Source organism: Corvus brachyrhynchos, unplaced genomic scaffold, assembly GCF_000691975.1.
Source record: "Corvus brachyrhynchos isolate BGI_N302 unplaced genomic scaffold, ASM69197v1 scaffold200, whole genome shotgun sequence".
NCBI classification, from domain to species: Eukaryota; Metazoa; Chordata; class Aves; order Passeriformes; family Corvidae; genus Corvus; species Corvus brachyrhynchos.
In genome coordinates this window covers 7568005-7593574 of record NW_008236184.1, presented here as the reverse complement: position 1 = coordinate 7593574, position 25570 = coordinate 7568005, and the positions used below count along the sequence as shown (strand labels likewise).

Here is a 25570-nt window from a genome sequence, read left to right as displayed (position 1 = left end):
ACAAATCTCAAAAGATTATTGGAAAGACTGCAAAATTACAGCAGTCCCTGTAAGCAACATATTCTGTGCTTTAAGGATTCAAGGGGAAAATCCTCTTCAGATAGGTACTGCAGACTTTAAATGGTGAACTACTACTCCCCATATTTTCAAAAACACAATCCTGCACACTGTAACATCTCAGAGTAACTCAGAGAAAATGAATGCCAATATTTGAACAGGCTTGTCTTTCACTCTTTGTTCTTCTTCACTTTAAAAAACAAGAGTAAAATAGTCACAATGTAATTTCATTTCCAAACCACTGGTCTTGGTGGAAGTCTTTAACTCTTCATCAAAAAAATGCACTTAATGGACCAGGCTTTTAAATAAAAATATCAAAAAAGAGAAGTTACTCTTTCAGTTAACAGGATCACTGGAGGCTGTATTGGGATATGAGACAATAACACTATGGCAGAGCATGCTCCACTTCAAACAAAACACTGATTAATCTGACCTTTTGAAGCACATTCTCCTTTACTACGAAACCTTCACAATAATCTGTACCGTGGATGTTCCCAGAAACTCCAGCAGAGATGAGCTGTGCAATTTGTTGTGCAAATAAGGACCAGTTTGAAAGGCAGAAAGCAGGACTTGGCCTCTGGAGCCTAAAGTGCCCAGGGGAATGACATGGCCAGCATTGCAGTCAACATCTGTTCCCTTTCCATGCCTAGTTCCCAACTAGAGCTGCATCCACTGGGGCTGGCTCTTAGCCCAAGCCTAGGTACAGGCTCAACCTTGTTTTAGTCCCATTATGCAACATGTATACCTCTGCCCACAGCTAAAGACATTCCACAGATGTGGGGACAGACAGTCAAAAGGAAGAGGGTGGGATTCATCTTACTGAACCAACCCTGTTCAAATTCAAGAGTGTCCCTGGCTGGTAAAACCAATTATGGGCCATTTCTTCACATCTCCTGTAGCAAGGGGTGTTTTGAGATTTAGCTGTTGGCAAGAAAGGCTCTGGTTTGAGCATCAGTGATCGTGTGCCAGAGCCACAAACCACAGGGAACCACAATTCAGAGCAGTCTGTGTGGCAGGACTTAGGTTTAGGACAGATGCTCTGGCTCCTGGCCATGTTAAGGACCACAGAAGCTGGGAAATTGACAACTAAAGCTCGTTGGATGCTCTCCTGTCCCACCCAGCTCCGTCACCTTCTGGAGAACAACTGATGCGCATCAGTGAGGCCTGTGGTCAACCTTCCAGTGGTGCTGAAGGCATGTGAGGAGCCATAAATCATGAAGTTGTTCATGTCAGCTCTGACGTGCCACTGCAGTTTTAAGCTACCACCCCTCCTGCAGAGTTTTTTCTCAATCCAATAAGAAAAGTTATTTTCTCCAAGATAGAAGAAGATGAATTCTGACCTTTATGAAGAATTAACAAGTTGTCCATAGCTTATCATAAACAGATGTCGGGTCAAGCCATGAATTTGTAATGAATGTTAGAACAAAGGGTAGTTTTGCTTCTCTATTTATAACAGCTTTGAATACACCTCTCAAACCACAGCTGTCATTGATTTACTCTTCTTATTATGCAATATGAATTAATCATTAAAAGTGAGGCACACAGAGGATTTTGTTGATGTTCCCAATCATTTGGAGCTTGGAAAATATGCCTTCCTGGCACTGGGAGATCGTAGAGTATTTTTGGCAAAAAACCCCCAAAACCAACATGTTTTTTGGTGTATTGCAAGGTTGGGGGTTTATCTCCCAGAGAATAAGACCTACTGTAATCCTGCGAAAACAATTAATTTGCAATTACAAATCCTTGTTACCACCCACTGTGATGAATGACGGCTGATCTTCAGTGAGAAGCACCTCAATGTCTGGCACAAAGCCAGTATTTTTCTTATAGAAAATTAGATTTTTTTTTTCCCTCCCTACTGTTAATATTCTCCTGGGATGAGAACCCATTGACAGCATTTCACAGGCTCAGCAAATGCTGTAAAGGAGTTGGCAACTCTTGATGCTCAGGGAGGGCAGGTGGCTACAGGTGATTTTTCAGATGTGCTTTATCACTATTGACACTATTTGGCAACAAGAGTACTGTTTAACATTACACTTTGCCAAGCTGGTCCTTACTCGTGCTTTCCAGTTCCTGGAGTGTACAATCTTTCTGAATCCAGTGAAAGCTGTGCCAGGTGGTTATACAAGATGTGAAGTGGCAGAAACAGATTTTTCCCCTACTTTCTCTGCCAGTTCAAGCCCAGCTTGACGTGTCATGTATTTCCTTTCTCCTGAGAGCATGAATCTGTGACGGTTCCTACCCAAGACCCAAAGATTCTGCACAGTCCCTTAGGTCAGATCCTGCTCTGCATGGCATTGGCATAAACCTGCATTAACTCAAGTGCCTGAATTAATTTGGGTTTACCCTAATGTAAGAGAGACTGATACCTGAACCACTGTGCTGAGTGAGATCCTTGGCCCATGGCCAGCAGTTTGTAGGGAAGAATGAAAGACAGTTACCCTGGATTTACATTGGGTTATCTGAGATTAATACAGGCCTTAGTATTTACAGAGCACCTACTGTAACTGCAAAGAAAAAAATACAGCAAAGCCAACATGCTACAAGGCCTCTATGTGTCTTTCTTCTTGTAAAATTTATTTCACTGGGCCAGGTAATATAATAGGTTAATGAGCTAAATTGTTGCCTGAGGGACAGAAGTTGCATACTTAAACTTCCACGCACAGAGCTGAAAATGCCCCTTGTGAAAGTCAGAGCTAATGATGGAGATTGTGTATCTGGCTTGAAATTCCACCTTCCTTGATATAACACCAGTGAAATGGAGAACAGTCAAAAAAATGAAACTGGGAGCCCTGAACCATTCTGTGCTATTGGCTCCAAATAACAGAACTTCAGTCAGGACAGAATTTGAGGCACATAAAATAGAGAAACAATTAAGTAAAACTGGAAATAAAAAAAAAACAAACCATAAAAATCTTGTGGAGAATTGCTCCTGCTATATAACTTTGCCTCCTCAATCATACCTTAGAAGAGTCCAAAGGACAACTGGAGGAAAGGAACTCAAAAAATATAGCCTTGGCCTGCAGAGAGTTAAAGAATTACTAAGGTTGGAAAAGACCTCCAAGCTCAAGTACAACCTCTGAACAAACAACACCTTGCCCACTAAACCACAGCACCGAGTGCCACATCTGCTTGTTTTTTGAACATTTCCAGGGATGGTGACTCCACCACTTCTCTGGGGAGCCTGTTCCAATGCTTAACCACTCTTTCAGTGATTAGTATCTTCCTAATATCCAACCTGAACCTCCCTTGTCCTATCTCTGGTTGTCTGGGAGAAGAGTCTGACCCTCACCTCAACACAACCTGCTTTGAGTTGGTTGTGGAGAGCAGTAAGGTCTGCCCTGGGCCATCTTTTCCTGCCACTTTACTGCTGAAGCAGAAGGGGAGAGACCTGAGGACAGGGGGGGAGCCTTGGGTGGCTAAAAAGCAGCCCCTGGAGCTGCTCACCTTCAAGCACAAGATCTGTGTCACCACCAGAGCTCGCCAACACCTCCAGCTCCCCCGCATCATCTGGGACACGTTTCCAGTGACTCCAATGTGAAGTCCAAGTCCTGCAGCTGCTCCTTCCAGTGCAGCCTGGAGCAGGGAATGGTGTGGAGCTGGGCTGTGTGTCCCGCTCAGCTCCCCAAAGAGCCACACACATAAAGACATGCTCTGTTCATGGGCTGCCCGCGCTCCTCACAGGAATGTAATCCTCAATGTAAAGTTTGTCAGCAAAAATATAATTCATCATGAAAGAATGAACTACTGTCTTGCTAAAGCATCAAGAGGCACATTTTCAGCAGTCTGGGAGTCTGAGGCAAGTGTTGGGAAACTGAGCAACCTGTGTTTGTTCCTCTGACCAGCACAACTACAACAAAAATGTAAAAATGCTTCCAGCGCTAGAACATTTAAGAGCTCGGATTTCAAACAAGGAGGAACTATTTGAAAGTAGAACGAGTGTATGAGATGTTTGTTTCTTTAACTGAATGCAAACTGGATGTGGAATTTCCTCTTGGAAGAAACGACTGAATGGGAGAAGGCTTGGACTCCCTTTTGTATATTGCATCATGTATAAAAAAGGATGATATAATGAATTGCAATTCTGAAGAATCCAGGCAAAAATAAAAAATTATTTCAAGTTAACACCTTCTGTGTTAACTTCAGTGGGTCTTACATTGTGCAATTCATCTTTCTATTAGGTTTGAAGACTCTGGGGCCGGGAACAGTTTAGTTACGAAACTTGTAACACCAATGCTGAGTTAAATGCTAAAAATAATTATATCCCTTTAAGATAACGGGTTTAAAAAAGAAGCGGCAGCAGTGCAGAGAAGCTGCAAGCTTAGTAGCAGTGGTAATGGAGGTCTAGTAACAGAACAACTCTCTGTCCTTAGACTTCCAGTACAGTCTGTTAATCAAGCACTGGGCTAACAAAGGCAAACTCAGAGCCATTTAAAATAACTTTACAAACCTGGCCTTATGTGCTTGCAAAGTGAACTGGATATATCAGTTCCTTGTGCAACACTTGAAACATGCTGCAAATATATTAAGAATATACAAACATGACAGCCAGGACTGTGTTGCTGAATCTGCTCAGTTAGCTCCAAATGCTTTCCACAGCTACAGGACACAGCAAGGACCAGCTGCAAATAAACCTGACAGAAAATGGGATAAAATCCCTCCTCTTTCAAGCATGGAAAACAGCTACAGAGCTGTTGCTAAGGCCAGTGGATGAGGTTTGGCTGGTGGGTGCAGGTCTCAGACCAGCATGGCCTTGTTTCCAGCCCTCACCTCTTCTACACTGGGGCTGAGAACTTAAAATCACAACTTGTCTGGGGTAGGTGTGGAGGTTTTACTGCTGCTGGGAGCTCCTTAGGGAGCTGATCCATCTCATACATGGAATCCGTGTATTCTACAAATACTGCCACTACTAACACAAAAATAACACTGTCATACCACCCAAACAGCCTGCTCTGTTTACAAGTTGTATCTGGATTTGACTTTTAAAATGAGGTTTTCCCCTTCTCGTACATGACTTCCCAGCATCTTCAAAGAGGATCTTGGTTTGGGAAATTAAGGATCAGAGGCCAAGTCACCAGGCAAGCTGTTTGCACATAAAAGCATCAAAGCCCATTATTTTAATCTGTGATAATTACCACTGTTAGTTAAATAGTGCTTCCCTGATGGTTCTCAACAATAAGCAACAAATGCACAACACATTAATTGCATAAAGTTGTTGCTTGTTCTGAGATCAATCTGTGTTAACGGAAAAAGTTTCTGTCTTAGTCAGCACAAAGCTCTCTCACAGTGACTTTTAAAGGGTTGGGAACAAATGTTTTACAGTGGAATTTTGCCCTGGAAGAATGAATTTCGAAGAGTTCACTATAATCTAATGGCTACAGACATTGTGTTTCTCCTTAAAGGAGGAACTGTTTTAAGCCAGAGTTGCTGATAGCTGTAAAGGCTCCCCTCCTAAGTCCAAGCCCTGTATTAAAGCTTCTGGATCCTCATGATGAAAATCCTTCACTCAGGATTTGTGAAGAATTGAATTCCACACCAAACATTTCAGCTATCTGGGTTTCTGGAACAATACATTTTCTTCTAAGAATTGGACCTACCCTTTTCTAGCAATCTCTACCCCTCTGCTCAGGGAGTAAGAATCTAATTGTGTGACCTAAGTGTCCAGTCAGAATTAACCAATATGTCTAGAATTTTAAATGCTCATTATAAACCAAATCTAAGTCCAAGAACATCCTGCTGGACTCACACAGGGTGAAATTCCTGGGAAGCAGAGCACTGGCACAAGCTCCCTGAAGACAGAAGCAGGCCACATATGCAGCACACAAGCTTTTGCACCCTCCTCCACATGGATGATCCTGCTCCTGAGTTAAGAATCACAAATAACAAGAGATTTTGTGCTGATCCTGCCCTGCTCACATGCAGACACTAAACCCATCAACAACACTGTTTACTGTGACCCATGTAGGATTGCAGCCCTCCCAGCAGTGAGCCAACATCTTTATCAGATTGGAACTGTTCACACAACACTGAACTTCCAATCCATGTAACCGGTGAATACACAATTATTTCATATTCCTCCCTATCAAGAGAATCCTGTTTGCATGCCAAAATGTTTTAGTATTCCACAAATAAATAACTAAATAAATAATGTTATTTCACCTGTTAACACATGGGGACTGTTTGTTTTGGCCAGCTTGCACAGACTTTAGAGTGCCAGGTTATGAATAAAATAATGTTCAATACTGTAAACATCTTGTGACATAAATTCCTGGCTCAGCACAAATACAGACACTCTGTATGTGGCAGGTTCTTCCTGCATTCTCCAGCACTGACACCATTAAATGCACGTATTTATGACAGGGTATATACAAAATTGTAATTCCAAAAAAAAATGCAATCACAGATAAGCCAATTTGCCCATCCTGGGCCTCTGCTTCACTGGATTTTGCTTGCTGGAGTTTGGGTTTTTGGAAAGCAAAGTGCAACTACTGTATCCCAGTGGTTTCTACACATGCCGTACATTCCAGAACACAAAGTAGGTTTTCTGTTTAAAGAACAGCACAGTTAGAAAGATAAGATAAAACCAAACTTGAATATAATATTGCTGGGAAATTTTAGTCCCTTATGCAAACACAAAGTCAGTAATGTAAAGGATGCTTTCTGAACAACACTGGCAAGGGTTGAGTTTCTCACACTGCCAGGTCTCCTTCCCAAGCAAAACCTCATATTACTTTAAGATCAGAATGCAAATGCAGAGCAGACTCTGCTCTGGTTTAATCCACTGCATTCAGGAATTAATTCCACTGATGTCACTGGAGAAACAAAGTTCAGACAGGCCTAAGTGAAGGTAAGCTCCAGCACTGAGGAAGGGACTGATGGTTTTGACTCTGCCTTTAAACTCAAGCCTTTCTTTTATTTCAGGTGGCTGGAATGAGTCTAGGACTGGACTATGTGTGTAGGTCCCAGACTACCCTGAAAACCAATTAAACCTTTGTTTCCTAAATATTTAAACTGCAAATTAATGCAGACAGCACATGGGAGCTCAGCACCCTGAGCATCTTCGCTCTCAGAAAGAAAACACCACGAAGTATTCGTTGTTACCTTGGACCAGTCTCCTGTTTTCCATTCATAACAGCCTGTGTGATCCTCGCACTCCTCCTCATCTCTCGGCCTGGTGGCTGCATCACATTTGCCTTGGGAGTTTGTGCACATCACTGTTCTTTTCTGAATTCCCCTGCCACAGTCTGCTGAGCACTGCAAAAAACCAGGGGTTTGGTTTTTGTTACATGGTACTTAGAAATGATAGCTTTTATGTTGGTAACACAGCTCAGAGGAAAAGCTGGGGTTATGAACACTGAGGAAAATTGTAATCCGTAAGATTTTATTACAATAATCTAAGCCACTCATACATGAGTAATTTGAAAAGCATGATGACTGCTTGCAAAATACTTTACTTATGAAAAATGGCAATTCTGAAAATCAACCTTCTTTGAAAAATGCTAGCTGGCTTTTTGCTAGAACTCATGCCACTAAATCTTGTGTTGAAGAGCTCCTCATTCATGCTGAAGATGGACACACTCAGATCTATACAGAACTGCCACATCCCTTCATGTATTGTGAGATACAGCATGAGGTGTTAAATGCAATTTTAAATGACAGTAGCATGAGACCACTGTTACAAACATGTTTCTGTAGCACAGTTTGTAAATATCATGGCAAAGTCACAGTTCTCACACATGTTCTAATGTGAAACACACACATCACCTTCACTTTTTGATTTGCCAAATGCTCATTGCTATCTTAATTCTGAAAAACTCTTAACAGACATTTACTGTGTGAGCACAAATTATCCACAACTGGTTTTGTGCCTGGGCTCTATGGAATTAGCACCTAAAGAGCAGGGATAACCGGCCACTCACTTGTTATCTTTGCCAATGGTTGGAAATTCTTGCTTAATGGAGAATTCGTCTTGATTTTCTTGGCTGTACAAGGTGGGAAAAGGACACTGGCATGAACTGAATCCAAATTTCTGTTTTCAATAACCAGTTCGGTCATAGAGCACCAGGTCTGCTGTCACGGCCACCTGAGTTCTTGTCATGAGCCCTGAGCACAGCCAGTCTGCCTGCTCCTCATTCTCACGCCACTGCAGTGGTTAAGAGTGAGAAATTGTCTTGCAGAGCCACTGGGGACAGGTGGGTGGAAAAATGATCTATGTACCAGCTGAGATAAAAACTAACCTCCTCTGGCATGTCAAGTTCTCCCCTTCAGGGGGCCAGCAGGGAAAAGACAGTTGATGTGACACTGAATAAATAGTGAAGATATGAGATATTCTGTGAGGTCTTTTGAACGTGTTCCAAGAAGCTTCTCCATCCAGGGGGTCTATGCTGGATACAAGCATCAGCTTGATATAAATTACATCAAATGGACAAATCTCAGCATGCCTGTCTAACTGTCTTAAAAACACAATCCAGGCAGTTCTGACCTGCTGGCCTTGTTAAGGACGTGAATGACAAGCGTTTATGAGCTGGCAAGCAAATAGACATGCCTTTAAATACTTCACAGCACTACAAAGTGACTTCTTGAAAATCTGGGAAACCTTCCACTTAATTTACTGTGGGCTGCTCATGGTGTGACCCCCTTACGGATGTAACATCTTTGTAAGGAGCACAATGTATAGCTGTGCAAGACACGGGGGTGAATTCTTCCCAGCTTTGCAGAATTCCACAAAATGCTTTGCTGGACTGCTCAGAGTGCAAGGCTTGCCGGAGATCCCAGGCTGGAGCTCCCTAAATGGTACCTTAAAGCCATGAATTTGCCCCAAGTTGGATAGACTTTCCCAAACTATATATCATTTTCCTCAGGCCCCCGGCTGGACTCCTCAAGGTTGCACTCGTTCATCTCAGACTACAAAGCACAATATATAAAAATCTTTGTAACGGTCCAATTTACTCGAAGTAAATCAAGCTGAAGTGGGAGTATTTTTCACAGTAGGAGAAATCTCTAGGTGGGTTTTACAAGCAAGTCTGGGAAAAACACCAACTGTTTGTTCTTCCCACAGCTTTTAAGTCATTCACAGATTAATACTGCATATACTTTCCTAGACAAAACAGCATGAGCAAGAAGGTTTCCAACAAATCTTTGGTGGTCATATATAAATCACCCTCTTTAGGAGTTTTTTTCCTTTCCTCAAGTCATCTGTTTTCATGAAGAATTTCTTAATATATAGATTTTAAAGAGAGTCCACAAATTAATATGCCCATTTTCTGTGTGTCCACTTGAGGTCATTAAGTCTTATATTATTAACAAATTACTTTGGCAAATCCCATGAGGCTTTGCAATGGAGCAACACAACTTGCAGTTAAGACACAACTCCTTTATCTGAAGGAAATCCATATTTTTTTTCACTCTAGCTCTCTAACAGTAGAAACATTCACCTTCTCCTGACAGCCTCTATTTTTATCATTCAAAATGGGTTGAACGGTACTTTGTCCAAAACAATCTCAAGTGTTTGGCAATACAAGGGGAACTTAATTTTTTCCACAATGAAGATTGCATTGGAATTTACTGTGAAAACACACATTTTTGACCAGGGACCAGACATCAGTGCAGTCAACTGTGTTGTATAAGGAAGAAGTTAAAAAAAATAGATCAGAAAATTGATTGATAAAATGATACAATTACAGGGATATTTATTCCACAACATGAGATTAAAATGCTAAGCAATAAAGTGATTACCACTGAAGAAAGTCCTAGGTGTGAGAAGGGTTCACACTGGCAGAGCATCAAACATGTCCTGGAGTCAACTGTGCTTCATAACAGCAGAAATGGGCCAGAATAACAAATTTAAAATCACAAGTGCACAGTTACAGATGCAACAAAAGTAAATAAATGTATCAAAGGAAAAGTAAACCAGCTATTGAAAAAATTATCTAAAAATGCTGTGTATTTGCAAAGGAGTTACATGGTCACGGATATGGAAGATTTCCACTGATCCGTAACTTGACTTACTCTCATAAAAGGGAGAGAGAAGTACCAGGGATTGTTAACAAAAGACTCAAGTAAAAAATCCACATGTAAACCAGGTAGGAATTGCACCCTAATCTCAGCTATAAACAGTTCAGCTGGTTTAGCTATAAGAAATAAAGAGGGCATCATCTGAAAGGGGAACGACACACAGAAGACCTATCAGAAAACTTACTACGTGTCTCTGCACATCTTTTGTAGTGAAAGAACTCATGCACCAGTGAACAGATCCAGCACCCCACTGAAAGGGAACACTGCTCTCACTTAACCATCATCTCTCTTGCCAAACTAAGATTTCCGGTCCAGGAGGTGCACAATGAATCCCATTGTGTTTGTGAGGAGACACTGTTCCTTAGGATCTTTCCTATCCTGAGCTTCTGTGACTTCTAAGCACATGTCTAACAATAGTATTTAGCAAAAGCTCTTTGACAACGTTTTGAACAGGAGCTCCCTGTTTCAAATAGAGGTGAATAATGAGGAATTCTTCCCACAGAAAGGGCTGTTCCTGGACAGCCAGGCTGGAATGAGGCTGGTAGAGCTGCAAACCTGCACCCAGAGTGAAAGGATCTCATCACTCAGGTGAGCCTAACAAATACAATATCAAAGTGAGCACAGGCATCCTGTAAGGACTGTTACTCACAGGGTTCAGACAAAGTTGCCCTGTACTAGCTGAGTCCTAGTCATGAACCGCAGGCACATTCCCAGATCACTCTGCTGCTAAACAAAACACAGGGCACCTGTCTAGGCCACACATTATTTACATCAGAAATGCATTCGTAACTCTTGGGAAAAATTTCTTAACTCTGCAACTACTCGGAGATGCACCTTTTATACAAAGTATAACCAGCTTTTTCACGTTCTTGGAATTACACAAAATAAGGCTGGATAGGGCCCAAAGACTGTACATTCTCAGTAACATGCACATGCTTGATAAGCCTGGTATTTGTTCATACCACATTTAAATGAAGCCAGAAGCCCTACTGGGTTACTATACTTCTGGCCTCAGGTCAGTGAAACATTTTTCCTTCTTGGTCAGTTTTCAGATGGAAAGATATAGTCACTAGAGCATATCTAAACCCTGTCTTACTAATTCATCTAGTCTGGAAACCAAACCTCAGCTCCTCACTGCTCATCTCAACAGATGAGAGTCCTGCCCAGTGCTCCAGTGCTGCAAGGATGCTGACCATGAGAACCATGGATTAAGGCCAATGCATCCAGAGCTCTGAGCAGTCTGGCTTCTTCCTTGGGTGAAGTTCCTACCTTTGACCACTCTGATGCTTCCCAGATGGACAGGCAGTCCCGTCCCTCACAGCTCTGCACCATGGCTGGTTTGTTGCCCAGGCAGTAAAGATCCCTGGTGTTGACATAGGTGCCGTTCTGCAGCTGGTAAACACAAGTGACCTCCCGGTGCTGGACACCCTTCTCACAGGTGGCAGAGCAGGGACTCCAATGGCCAGTCACCCACCTGGGAAGGAGCCAGAGGATAAATGTTAGCAAACTGTTGGGATAAAACATTATGCTTCATTTAAACCCAGTGAGAAACGGGCAGGTCTTCCTGGATTTGTGGGTGCTTTGATGGTGCTGTGTTGTCATCACCCTGAGCTCACTGATCCTCTTTGGGAGCTGAAGTGTGTAAAGCTGGTGTGTCAGTATGCAAGTGAATATTCCCTTCTGACTTCCAGCTCCACTGACTGCAGCAACTGCTGGAAGCACCAGAGCAGGACTACAAGGCAGTGAATAAAGTGTCTAAGAAGGATCTGAAGGAGGAGGGATGGAGGGAAGGACGTTTTTTCTAAAAGACAAGCAGCATCGATCTTTAGCTTCCTGCAATCTGTCAGTGAGGAGCATGTTCTCTGTAATTACAGGCATTCCTAGATGGAGTGAGGGACTGGAGCAATAGCTGGGCAGTCACTGAGCACAGGAAGGCTCTCATGCCTTTCTCACCAGGCAATTGACCTTCTAGCCTGTTATTTAGGACTGTCATCCAGATTAGTATCCCTATACCATGAATCTTTTACTTGTCACCCAATGGCTGTCTATTATGGTAAGTGGCCCAAACAAGACTTCTCAAAAACAGGTCTGCTGAGAATTACTATTTCATTCTGCTGGAGGCTCCTGTAACCCAGGTAGAGAAACTTATTCCCCACATTTCTTTTGAAGCCATTGTGTAACTTCTCTGAAACGAATCAAAACAACTGTTTCCTATCTTCCCATTCCTGAAGGGGGGAAAATCAGTTCAGCACCATTTGTAGAAACATCTTCACCTGCTGCAACTGTCATGAATTAATTTGTAAATGCCATGACTGGTGTGACAGCACTGATGACTGTGCTGACAGAGAAGGCGGAAGCCATTTGGTTTGCGCAGGACTGGGCAGACTGGCCACCTGTCTTTTGTGGAACAGGGCCCTGATCAAATGTTCCTGTGCATTAAAGCAGTTGACTGACACATCTGTGAATTTCTGTTGGCTAAAACAGCCAGCGAGACACCAAACCTGTTTCTTCAGACTGCAGTTTTGGTGCATCTCCATGGCCCAGGGCTTGGTATTTCTCTTATGGAATGGGAAAATGTCAGCTGGGAAATCGAATACTGGGCTGAAAGTCTGACAAAAATAGCCCTGAAGTGCAGAAATCAGTATTCATGAAAATTAATAGCCAGGCCCCCTTGGTATCAGCTGGGCTCTACCCTGTTGGATTAAATGTGGAGGGAATTATCCATCTGGGTGAAGGAAGCTCTTGACAAAAGCCTGGAAGGGATGAAATGACTGTGCTTTATGAGCTGAATGTGAGTCACAGGGCTGGGAAAGGGTTCTGTCCAGGCTCCACTCAGCTAATATTCACTTCAGCACTGGGCTCTCACTGTGATCTACAGCTACTGGCAAAAGAAAAAGGGAAAGGGGCTGAAAGCAAAGAAGAAAGATAAAAATACATTCTTGGCAGAGGCTGTCTCTGAGCTTGCATTTAGGATGGGCAGCACACAGCATGCCAGCTATTTCCAAGATGCCTTAAGAAGCAAGGTTATGGCTTTCCTTTCAGGAAGGAAAATTCCTTTTTAATTTTTTTGTTTGTTGCTCTCGCGGAGGGGAGAAATCACCTGGTTTCTACCTGTTTGGTGGTTTCTAGTCAGTACCAGCACAGCCATGATAGAGTGTAACTAGAAAATTAGCACAGAAAAAACAAGTGTTATCATCATCAGGAGAAGAATGATTGCATAGGGCAAGAGCTGAAACCCAGGGTACCAATACAAAGTTGTGTTTGCGGTGAAAACACAATCTCCAGCTTTTTCTTTGGGGTGGTCAGCATCAGCCACCATCCACTGTGTCCACCCCCGATCCCAATCCTGTGGTTACAAATCAGGTGGGGCAATGCTGTAAGGGATCTCTGAAACCTCACAGCCCACTCTGCCCTGCCTGTGACAGTTGAAATACTTAGAAATTAAAGGCTATTTTGAACTGGTGGTTTTACTTTCACATCCAGGACACAAGTGACATTAAATGTCTGAATAATAATAATATGAGTAAAGTAGGTTATTTTCAAAGGCACCGAGGGGTTGATCACTTTGACCTCAAAACTTCACCCTCTCAGTGAAATCTGCTTGGATCAATGGCTTGTAAAAACAATCTGGCAAACAAGTAAAGGTGAGTCTTATGTGCAGTCCTGGCAGCGCCCTGAACACCCACAGCTCCCCAAAAACTCCTCCACAGGCAGCTGAAAATACTGTTTTAGTGCCTGTAACACACAGGATCACTGCAACTGTATTTCAACAACATTCACAACCAACGTGGAAAGACAAGGGATTCATGGATAAAGTGCTTAAAGATGAAAATTCCTGCCAGTTTCAAATTTTTGGAAGGAATTTGCAGCAAGATACTAGCAGAGTTACTATATGTAAGTACTATACACACAGGGGAGAAAAATGTAATGTACAAATAGTATCACCTTATGGTTACTATTAAATTACACCACAGGCAGATGTTTGTCTCTACACTGTCATTACACCTTCTGAACACACCTGAGTGTGTTTAACAACAAGACCTACTTAGAGGGTGATTTTTTAAAAAAGGGTAAGTATTTTTTTTATGACAATGTCAAAAGGAACTCCAAACCCCAGGCTGGTTCTGTATTATTAACTAAGCCAATTAACTGCTGTACACTAAGCCCTGTGTATATCATAGAAAGCATTTGGCTTCCAGTTACACTTTAAGCCTGTAAACTGATCTTAGGGATTGCTTGACACCAGAGTTCTTTTCAGTTTGGTCTTTCCCTCCCAGGTTATAACCTATCTCCTGTGGGGCCATGGGAGTGCTCCAGCTGGAATCCCTGGAGAGCCTCTCATTTTGCCAACAAGCACTGATTTACGTGACAAACACACTCATCCTTCTCACAACCACAGGGATGGCTTTATCCCTGGTATTATTTTTGGTAATCTTACCTCTACAGAAGATTCAAGAGTTAAGTGATCCCTGCTGGTGGCTAGATTCAGGAAGAAAGTGATGAGCTTTTAAGCAGAGATTTTCCCCCAGACAGTGGCTGTCTTTCTAGCTAAAATATGCCCAGAAGGGTGTGATTTTCAAAAGCATCAAAAAGCTGGGATGGGCAGGACATGCAATCTGAGAGGGCTGCTCTAAATCTTTGTCTTTTGAGTCTTCCTCAACCTCTGACCTCTCAGTATCCCTTCTGAGGATTTGGGAGTTCTTCTAATCTGCTTTGGCAACACTCATCTGGCAGGCCCCTGGAGCAAACTTGAGCAAACTTGAAATATCTTTTGGAGATTCAGTTCATCATTTGATCTTTCTATGGTCTGGATTGGTTATTAACCTTGAATTATCTACTCTACCTACTTGCCTAAGACTCTCACATTTTCTAGGAAAAAGAAGTTGTCTACAGCACTATATCCATAAACCCAGGGGAGATGAATGTCTCCAAATGAGGGCTCGTAGCGAAATATTTGGGAAAAAAATGTTAGGAAGATAAAATGGATCAAGGCTGAAGGATGGGGGTAAGGGAGTGCAATCAAAAGACATGAGGTCATTTTTCAGAGATTTGCAGCCTCTTATAACATAAAGCCATTACATCTTCTGGGGTAGATATTGCAGCCCATTAAATTTCACCTGGTTGTTTCTGCCTTGAGCCCTGCAGAAGAACAGTGAGTTCTCTTCCACTAACTACACATGCCATGTTCACACATCCCCTCACTACCTACAGGATACTGTTGTTCCCTTCCCAATACTACAATGATATTTATTTCCCTGCTTTCACAGTAATAGACAAAGACATGTTTGCAATAACACATTTTTTCTGTTATTAAACCTATTTTTTTTAGAGCTGGCTCGTAAATACAACCAGAGCCTGTACTACTGTCGAGTAAAGCATCAGAGGAAGTTTCCTACAAAACAAGTCTGAAAAAGTCCTTGTGACAGAAACATATCTAAAGCTCTGTAATCTGAGGGTTCTATTTCCAATAAATTTTATTGAATACCTTTTAGTTTAATGTACAGGCAAGGATAACTCCATACCCAGTTAGCCCTGGTTGTCTTTAGCACCAGTTTGTGATGCAAAATCCTGTCTAAGTCACTCTTAGTTTTCTGGGGCACCCGGTTGAAACTGTGGCTCTACTGATTTAAGCAAAAGTCAGAACAACTTTCAGCAGGGCCAGGATTTCACATTGGATAATTTTAGAGAATTGGAAAAGATTTCTGAGAATCAGTCATGTGGAACTGACAGATATACTTTGCTTAGAGCTGTCAAACTAAGCTCATGCTCGACTATGTAGAAGAAAACTCTCTTTACAAATGGAATTGTGTTTTCCATGAAACACACACACTCTGCTATTGGATTGTCCTCTCCCCACACACTCCTGAAGCTCTCTACCACCTCTCTGCTAAACGGGATTCAAAACAACCAGGTGAATCTTGTCTTTTGGGAACAGGTTGTGCCACACCCAGTCACTAGAAGGCTTTTTTTTTTTTTGGAGAAAAGTACCAGGAATCTAGTAGAATAATACAGCTGCTGATGTCGAAAGTAGGACTCCAAGACTAACATTCCTGTCTGATTGCCTTTATAAACAGTGCTCAGTAATTTTCCAGTACAGTAGTCATTCTGCTAACAGACTTGCCAGCTTTTACTCACACAGGTTTCTTTTTTTCTTTAGTGATTATCATTTTGACAGCTTTATTTTTTTTTTTTTCAATTTCCCACCAGTAAGATCAGCCATGGAACAATGTTTTAGAACTTACGTATGCCTTGGGAAATTCTTTTTTTAAATGGAAGCCATTGTATTCCCTCTCCTCCTTCCCGAAATGAGCAGATCTCTCGGTTTTGTAGGGCTCAGTGTGGGGTTGGTGTGTGAGGGGGTGTCCTGCTTGCTGGCAGCTGCCCCACTACACCAAAAGACAGAATTTCAGCACTCTCAGAGCTCCTCCACAGTGAGTTTCCCCTACCCACCTTCATGGCTAGTGTAGCTTTAATGGGGCAACTGGTTTTCAGCTCCATTCCTGCCTTTCCAGAAAAAGCAGTGCCTTTTTCTCAGCTCCCATCACAGGACGCAAACTGTGAAGATAATTATAGCAGGCAGCAGGAGGAATGGATTTCACAATTAAATATTTTGCTAGATTATCCTGCTAATCCTCTTCTGTGGGTTAGAACTGCACTTGGCCTGAAGAGCCTCAAAACAAAGCAGCACAGATCATTTAACATTTTAAAACAAGGCAATGGTCAACCACAAGGTTGTTGAGTCAAACACTGCACTGGGAAAGAACATGATGTAAGCCAGCCTGGGTGTTTACACCAAAGCTAAGACACCTGTCTCATGACTCCATGTGAAAATTAATGCCAAATTAGCTCCTGCTCTAGCAAGTCATCTTGGATTGATTTAGCAGCAGTCAGTGAGCACTTTTCATTCTACACTGTGTTCCCCAGCCTTCTCTCCCAGAACTGCTCCATTGAGTTGAATTGCTGGATTTGCTGGAAGATACTAGCAAACTGTCTTTCAGTGGCTAATTAGCCACTGATTGGTACTTGATGACCTGCCTACCACCTGGGGCACAGGAGTTTTTGTCTCCCTTTGGTGGATGGGGATCACCACCATCTGACACGCCCACAGCAGGACATCAGCCACCCCTCATAAAGGTGCCCAGGAGTGTCTCAGGCTTTCTGCTCTGCAGAATTTTGGCTTTTGCTCCCGCAAGGCCCGTGGGAGCCCTGCTGCAGGCAGCGTCCCCGAGGAGCTGCCACCAGAGCGCAGCACTCCCTGCTCCAGCCGCTCCAGCACAGTCCTGGCAAATTCATTAAGCTCAAGCTGATTCTGGAGATCCCAAATCCAGCTTTGGGAAGTACTTCAAAATGAGCTCTTACGTGGTGCCTCCTTGGATCAGAGGGTGCTAACATTACTATTTATGCCAGATTTCCAGGCTAAAATGAAACCCTCTCCACAGCTGTTCCTTCTTTTCTTTTTTTTCATGTAACCAAATCCAAGGCACATCGAAGATACTTCTCAGCACAAGGCACAGACAAGGGTTTGAACCTGTTGGCTTTGAACCTTATGCATGATAAACATTTGTACAGGCTCCAAAAGAGCCTGACCGCATAAATGAAAGGACTGACCTATTTGGAGCCATTAAATGTTCAGCTCAGTCCCTTCAGATAACAAACACCCACATGCCTCCAGTTTAGTGCAATTTCTATACAGCTCTTTGTGTAATTTGCTGACATTCTCAAAGAGTTTTCCATCATATTGTTCCCCCCAAATTCTAGTATTTGCAAGACTACCACTTCACAAAATAAATCTGAAATTGTTTCACTCCCCATCTACCTGTGATGAGAACACACAGAAATGGGGTGCAAACAGCCCAGAATCAGGGAGACAGACTGATTTCTGTATTATTCTGATTTCTGTACTCTTGGGCTGTTAAACAGAGCACTATCACAGAGATATAGTGAAGTCTAGAGGAACTCTCAGTCAGCAGGGTCATATGGATACACACCATGAGTTTAAATCAGACCAGGAATCAAAGCAATGGGCACTATCAACCAACACACTGAGGCACCATTATTTTGGCACTCCCCAGCCTTTGGACAAGTTTTTGAGGTGCTGAGCCAACTGGGGCCTTGACTGAATCTTAGAATTGGCTTGATTTTTCCCCAGTGGGCACTGTTGTGGTGTGTGAGCCCTTGGAGAGCTTGTTGCTGGATTCCAGCCCACGGATGGAAAAGTGAAAGAGATGAAAGAAGGAAGGAAGTGATCCATGTAACCACAGAGCTGACCTCAGCAGTGTGCCAGCTTTTAGAGCCGATTTGGAGGGCAACAATAATCAAGGACACAGTGGTAAAAGGATGCAAGACAGGGTTCCTCCAGGCAAAAACTCATTGGCTGCATTTCTCTGACTAAAATAACTGGTTTTCCAGACAAAGGAAATGTGGTAGATTTAATCTGTTTGGTGAAGAACTCTTTTTGCTGCATGGGAAATGCTTACTGGTGACATGCAAGGAAACGTGGATATATAATCGTGTAATTCATATGAGAGGTGAGAGCTGGCCTCTCATCTACCTTTAGTGCTGCAAAGGAATATCAGCTCTGAAAGGAATTTAGATCAGTTGGGCTTCCTGAAAGGTCTGTCTTGCATTTGATCTAATTTAGTATGCTCATTAATGACCTTGGCACAAAAAGAAGAAAATTGCTGAAAAATTGGGGAAAATGCTGACAATACAAAGCCTAGAAGCAGTGTCAATGCCTCAGAGGATTAGGATGTCATACAGGAAGAACTGAATAACCTTGAGTACTGCAATAACACAGCTAGGATGGAAATGAACAGCACACAGTGCAAGGCTGAGTGCTCAGGGACCAATAACAAGCATTTCTGTGTTAAAGCAAGGGTCATACAATGAAACAAATGAGGAGGAAAACATCTCAAATGACTGTAAGCCACAAATATGATGCAGCCATGAAGAAAGCAATAAGAAGTTAACGTAATGGATTTCACCCAGAAAAATGATGGAAGGAGGAGATCCAATGGTTTGTTGTATTCTGCAGCAAATAGCCCAAGGCAGAGAAGAAGGAAGGGAAAATACTCAGTAAGAAAAGGAACAGAGCTGATGCACAAAAAAAAGGCTGAAAAATGACAATGAATAACTTAGGCTGGAAATAAAAGGTTCTGACTCACATGAACAGCAAGGTCACAGGAGAGCCTTCTAGTGAGGGAAGGAGCCAGCAGAAAAAACACAGTTTATAGAAAGGAGTCTATGATATGCTGCTGGTAGTAGCAGAAAACTAACCCTTGGGCTCAGGAGATATTTTCAAGTCCTAAACAGTAAAACTAAGGGCTCAAGGTCTCCTGTGGTTTTCTGTAGATGCAGCCAGGGATTTCTGGCATTTATGCTGCTGTTCAGCATCCATGTAAGAACACCAAATATTCAGCAGGCCCCTGATCTCCTAAAATCTCTTACAGCGAAGAGGAGAAAAATCACCAGCGTTTGCACACAGTCCATTACAAGTCTAACAGTTGGGGAATTTCATGTGGGTTTGGTCCTTTTCCTGCATTGGAGGGGAGCAGTTTCATAGCCACAGACCCAACCATGCATGTAGAAGTGTGTGGCCACTGGCCGAGCTGTGTTTTCAGTGAAAACAGCTGATGTGATCTGTGATTTCTGAGCCTGGTGCCAGCCCCAGGGCTGGCTCTGCCGGTGTATTTGGGTTGGTGCTCGGTGTGCTGGAAGCGTCCCATATGCGCCGCATGCAGGAATCCAGATTCCATCTGGTTACAGCGGGGTTTTGTAAAAAATATCTAAAGAGCTAGGCAAAGGATTAGAATAAAGAGGTGCTAATAGGGTGCAGTTGGGACAGGAAAGGAAGCTGTAAAGAATTTAATGGAAAAAGAGGGTCAAGGAACATAAAAAATAAAATAGGAAGAAAAAGAGGCATTTTTTTTTTAAAAGGTGAAAGAGTAACAATAATAAAGAATGGAAGATTCTTTTAGTTTTGCCAGTTTCAACAAAACCCTTAAGAAAATTCTCTTCTCTGACGTTTAATTTTAAAACATGTCAGTGTATCCAATCAAGTTTTAAATCCTGCTTTGTTTTTCTCAGATGCTAGGTTGCAGTTGGAGAATTCCAATCTCCTTGGCCTCATGAAAGTACTGTCCCCTGCCCTACATTATTTGGCTCTCCTGAGAGGTGGCTGAAGTTCAAAGGGATATATAATTTACAAAGCACTTTGGGATTGTGCTGGAAGAAAGACACTGTTATTAATAACATACCCTTTTTTTCTCCTGATCACTTTATAAATGTGGGTAGCTATTTTTGTATTTTTACTACAATCTCAACAGCAACAGCTTCTCCCTCCTCTCAAACAATATGATCTCACCCCATCCCAAAGAGTTTGCAATTCAGGTTATACATGGATTAAGAGAGGAAACAAAGGGACAGTGTAGGATAGTGAATTAAAATCACACAACCCATCCAAAAGTGAAACAGAGACTGAGTGTCCTCTGACCCAGTCCTGTGCAGGCCAAAAGACCCCTCTCTAGAGATAAATACTCTGAAAGGTGATTCTTTTAAATTCTAAGTGCAAATGCAGTTCAAAATGCACAAAACAGAGCAGGTTCAATAGAGAAAGGAAAGCATTGTTCCTTCTTCTGAACTCAGGTGAAGGGCTTAGGTCTGAGTGGAAACGGGAAAGGACCTTACTGTAACAAGATGCTACAATAATTTTACTTGAAACCCTAAAACAAATTCAGGGCTCATAAAAAAAGCATTGACATGGTGAAAGAGAATGGTTTCTTTAAGATGTTCTTGGTCAGAGAATATGCTAAGCATGCATTTCTAATGTCTGGGTGGGCAAACGCAAGTGGAAATTTAAATTCTAGAGAGGCACAGAGAATGTGCTTCTGAAAATGTTTCCAGTTAAAAGCATGTTAAGTGTGAAAGCATAGTCTACACGGAGGGAGTGAGGGAGTGTGGTCTATCAGATCATCAGCAAGGATTCTGTGGCCTTTTCGGGTTCTAAGCACATTCACTGTCTGCTGTCGTTGCTCTGAAAAAAATGGGCCAACGAGAGTGTCACTGCGCCAGAGCTCATTGCAGCTGAGCAGAACTGTGCTAAACTGTGCCTATAAACTGCTTGGTGACTCCACACAGAAGAAAAGAGACCTTGGAATAACATTAAGAGCTGGGTACAATTCCCCAAAGGAACACCGGCTGGGTACAAGAGCAGAGTAATCCTTTCTCAGGAGGTTTTGTGTGATTTAACCTCACCCACTGTCACTGCCCTGGACAGGCAGCAATGCCATGGTGGAATGGCACCAAAGAGACTTCCCTAGGGGCTCAGGGTCACGGAGATCCCTCTGAGCACACTGTGGGGCTCAGGGCTGTGACAGACCTCACGGCCAGGACCTCCTGTGCTTGCTCTCAGCTGGTAAAGGCAGAAGCTGCCCATGTCTTCCAGAACTTTTTAAGCTGCTTTTCTTCATCTCTACCACCTGGAACCCCTCCATACACCTGCCTGGGCTCACTCTGGTCTCCTCCCAACAGCTTTCCAAAAGGTCTGGGAGAAGTACTTCATGCCAGGGCAGCAATGCAAGCAGATGCTTCTTGTTTCAATCTGAGAGAGTAACATGACAGAAATCCCAGCCTCACTGAACTTCGTCATGGAAATGACAGTTGTTTCCTTGAAGCCACTGGGATTTTGGCTCTCCTTACACACCAGGAGGGTATCTCATTATACCTTTCAGTATTGAAAGCTGTACAGCTCCAATACTGTGCAGCAGCAATAACAGGCAGTGCAGACAGAAACTGAAACCTGAACCAGCCTTATTGATGGATGACCTGACACTGCATTTCTCTGTTCCAGGGCACTTTAATCAGAGTGCAGGTCTAATGAGAAGGAAGTGTGCTGTTTGCTGTTTCCCCCATTGTTTCTGCTAGCAGAATTAGCTTTGTAGGTGCATTTCCCTGGCTTTTCTGATTATCCAAGATGCAGGAGCCAGAAGGTTGGTTTGAAGATGTTTTTTAAGGTATTGTTCAGTTTTATCTGAAATTTATTTTATCACAGAATATTCTGAGTTGGAAGGGACCCACAAGGATCATTGAGTCAAACTCTGAAGTGAATGGCCCATACAGGGATCAAACCCCTGATCCTGGTGTTATTCTAACTACTATCAAAATTGGAGTGTCTATTCCTCTCTACAATGCTAAACATCACTGCAGAGCAAAAGTGAACTTTTTTGTTAGCAAACAAACGGAACAAATTAAGTTACCTTCCTGTCTTTTGTCATTTTGGCCAGAAATGTCTTTTTTTAATACAACACAGATCAAAATTAATTCAGCCAAAAGTGCTTGCCAAATTAAAAAGGGATATTTTTATTATTTTTAGAGATCTCTAATAACTACTGAGGAGAAAAGCACCCTCACGGAGGAAAGCATCTAAAATGTGTTTCATCATAATTTAATTTCTTGACTTCAGGGTTTTTGTAGTACTGTTTGACAGTTAATCAGACCCCATTCTGTGCTGATTTAAAAAAAAAAAGTTTAGATATGTGGTCACTGTACTCTTGTCTAACTTTATACTGTAAGTTGTTCTGTCTCCCAGGAGGCAGCCAAGGGGAAAAGAAAACCATCCCCAAACAATGCATGAAGGCAGCCTGCATGGAATCTGGCCTTACTGACCACAAATTAAATGGGCTTTGTCTGAGGTAATGAAAATCTGACCTGCTCAACAAAAGGAAATGAGTATTACAGCTGCTTACTGTGGCTAACAATGTGTCCCAATACTTTGAGACATTTTCACTGTGTTCACCAGATGGAGGCTTTGGAAAGGGGCAGTTTCTGAAAGAAAAGGATATTGGTTTTTAGTGTTTTTTAACTCCTTACCGTGACTGGCAGGGGTGTGTGTTACATTTCCTGACCTGGGGCTCAGGGCGGGTCACTCGCTGGCAGTCACTGTCATTCACCAGCGTCATGGTCTTGTTAATGATCCGAGTGCAGGACACGATGGTTTTCCGCTCACCTGCAAGCCAAATCAAAAAAATCTCTGAACAAAATCACATCCACTCATTAACCAAAACTCAAAAGCTTGGAGCCCTCTGCTCTCTCTACCAGATGTACCCTACCATCTCTGCAAGAAATCTTATTCTCCACTTCTGCCTAACTTTTGTACTGGCATGTTTTGGGTTGCTTTTTTTTCAGAAAAGCTACAAATCTTTCCTCAATAATCATGCAATTGACTATTTCACAGGAGCAGCAAGTTGAGCTTTCTCTTTCTAGTGTTTAATGTGGAAACGAGCTTGAAAACAATTTGTTTTCATTTCTGGTTCCTCCTCCACAGGTAGCTGTGCCCTGTCATTACCTCGGGCAGACATGCTGAAGCCACACGACCTCGCACGCCCAGTGACTGATAATGACAGGACAGCCTCCTGCTGCTCCCCAAGCAGAAAGTCAGGATGAAAAGCAGTGACTGAGGTTCAAGAGTCATTAACTGGGCTTGTTTGTATTTCACAAAGACAAATGAAAGCCACCAAAATAAATTATTTCTCATCTTCTGCTCCTCCAGATACAATGCTTTAAAACGCTTGCTGGGAGGAGGCATCTCAGGAGGAGTCAGCATTTCTCACATCAACTGTGCATCAGGAGTTTCTTTCACCCAGTGTGGCCCTCAGGGTTCAGCCTTCCACTGAGTGGCATCAGGAAAGCTGTGCCACAGGGAGCATGACAGTGACCAGATGTGACAAGGAAAGTGGCACTCCTGCACTGTGTGACTTTGCCTAACTGCTAATTATTTTGGTTGCTCAGGTTTGCTTTCTAACCCCAAGTCTGCATCAAATTGAGTTTATTCACAATCTGCAGCTGATAATAAAAAACAACTCATGTTGTGTTAATAAAAAATTTGCAAAAGTCTGTATGGAAGTGAGAAAGGCCCTTCTCAGCTTGGTTAAGTAGTAAAAGCATTGGACAACCAAAGTAAAAGACCAATTATCAAGCTACTACTGGCGAGAGCCATGCTGGCAGACACTGATTTGATTCAAGTATGTAGAAGTCTTACAACAAAAATCAGAAAAGTTGCAAACAAACTTCCTTAAATGGCTTAAAAATTATTATTTTAATGCATGAGTAAAAGTGTCTATTTTAAAGCGAGTTCCATTTACAGAAAAAAATCTGTAATTTCATGGCACTGAGGGCAGTGAGCCTGCAAATACGAAGATGAACTCTTTCCTTCTGTCATGTCACATCATAAATAACTGGGTCTGCTGGTGAAGAAAGACTGCCCAGAATGCTTGGAAATGATTCAAGTAGGTTTACCTCAGGGAACAACCTACTTCTTCCAGCTCTGAAAATGCAATGGACAGTGTCTGACAAACCAGTCTCTGCTTTCACAGCATCAACTCCCCCCAGGGCTTCAGCAGATCTGTATGGACACATGCAGGGATCCTCTGGGAAGGGAGCTTTGCCATGTTCTCCTGGGCTCCCAGCACATCCACCCAGCATGGGAGCATCCAATGCAAATCTCCAGGAGCTGTCACAGCAGCACTGCCCTGCTCCAGCCCTGGGGAAGGAAGTGCCTTTCCCTGAGCATGCCTGAACACCTGCGGAGACACTGCTCCAGGAATGTGATGGGGGCTGGAGACATGGGGCTGCACACAGCGCCTGGAGCCATCCGTGCAGCCGGATCCCCAGCCTGTGGTGACAGAGTAGTGTCCCTGCCAAAAAGCTGGCTGGAAATTAACTGTGGGGATGGGGATAAGAGCTGGGAGAGCTGGCGAGAATAAGCTCTCATTTAGAGTTCATTATGGCAACGTCCATTTCCGTGGCCAATTTCCACCATGCCTTGGCACCTCTCTTGTGGCTGGAGCCTGCAAACACCACACAGGGAGTCCCACCAAGCTTCCCGGTGTCCCCACCTCCTCCACACTGCACACTGCATCCTTCCCATCCGCTGTGCGTCCAGATGTACAAGGAATCCTGTTGCTTTTCTGGCTCGCTTCTGTTTTCAGCAGTATAGTTTACAGGGATGGTGTATTCATAATGAATTCCATAATTCTGGTCATGGAATAACAGCACCTGGTTCGGCAGGAAAAGAGAGGCCGTTGCAACATACTGTGCTGGGAGAGCCAACAGGCTGTGGAGATAGCACTGCTGGAAATGCTGGCACAGGAAAAAATTCCTAAAATATAAATACCTCGTGAAAGGCAACCAAATCTTTAGCTAGAAAACTTAAATTACAACAGTACTGGTAAAACAGGGCAACTGCAGCAGCAAGGACTGCTTATGATTTGTGACTATTTAAAGCAGTCACAGGGGTGCCTAAACCTGGGATTCAAGGCATAACTTTCAGCCTCACGTGATCAGCAGGCCACTGGCTATCTGAAGAGAAAGACAACAGGAAGTATTAAATCAGCACTTCTCATGTAACAACTATTTTAAAGAGCATCTAGAGTTAAACATCTGAAAGAACAAGGTGATGCCTCTCAGAGCAAAAACAACTAATGCAAAAGATGCCCCATGTCTC

At 42.9% G+C, this 25570-nt stretch overlaps 1 protein-coding gene across 1 annotated transcript in view; it reads right to left on the bottom strand.

Annotated features, from left to right (window-relative positions):
- ADAMTS17 (ADAM metallopeptidase with thrombospondin type 1 motif 17) overlaps positions 1-25570 on the bottom strand; it is a 149185-nt gene that overhangs the window by 12559 nt on the left and 111056 nt on the right. Inside the window, exons 18-21 of the mRNA XM_008638660.2 lie at positions 24963-25122; positions 22939-23074; positions 11341-11545; positions 7159-7311 (exon numbers count right to left, since the gene is read on the bottom strand). Of these exons, the coding sequence (XP_008636882.1) occupies positions 7159-7311; positions 11341-11545; positions 22939-23074; positions 24963-25122 (654 nt within the window). The remainder of the gene's footprint in view (positions 1-7158; positions 7312-11340; positions 11546-22938; positions 23075-24962; positions 25123-25570) is intronic.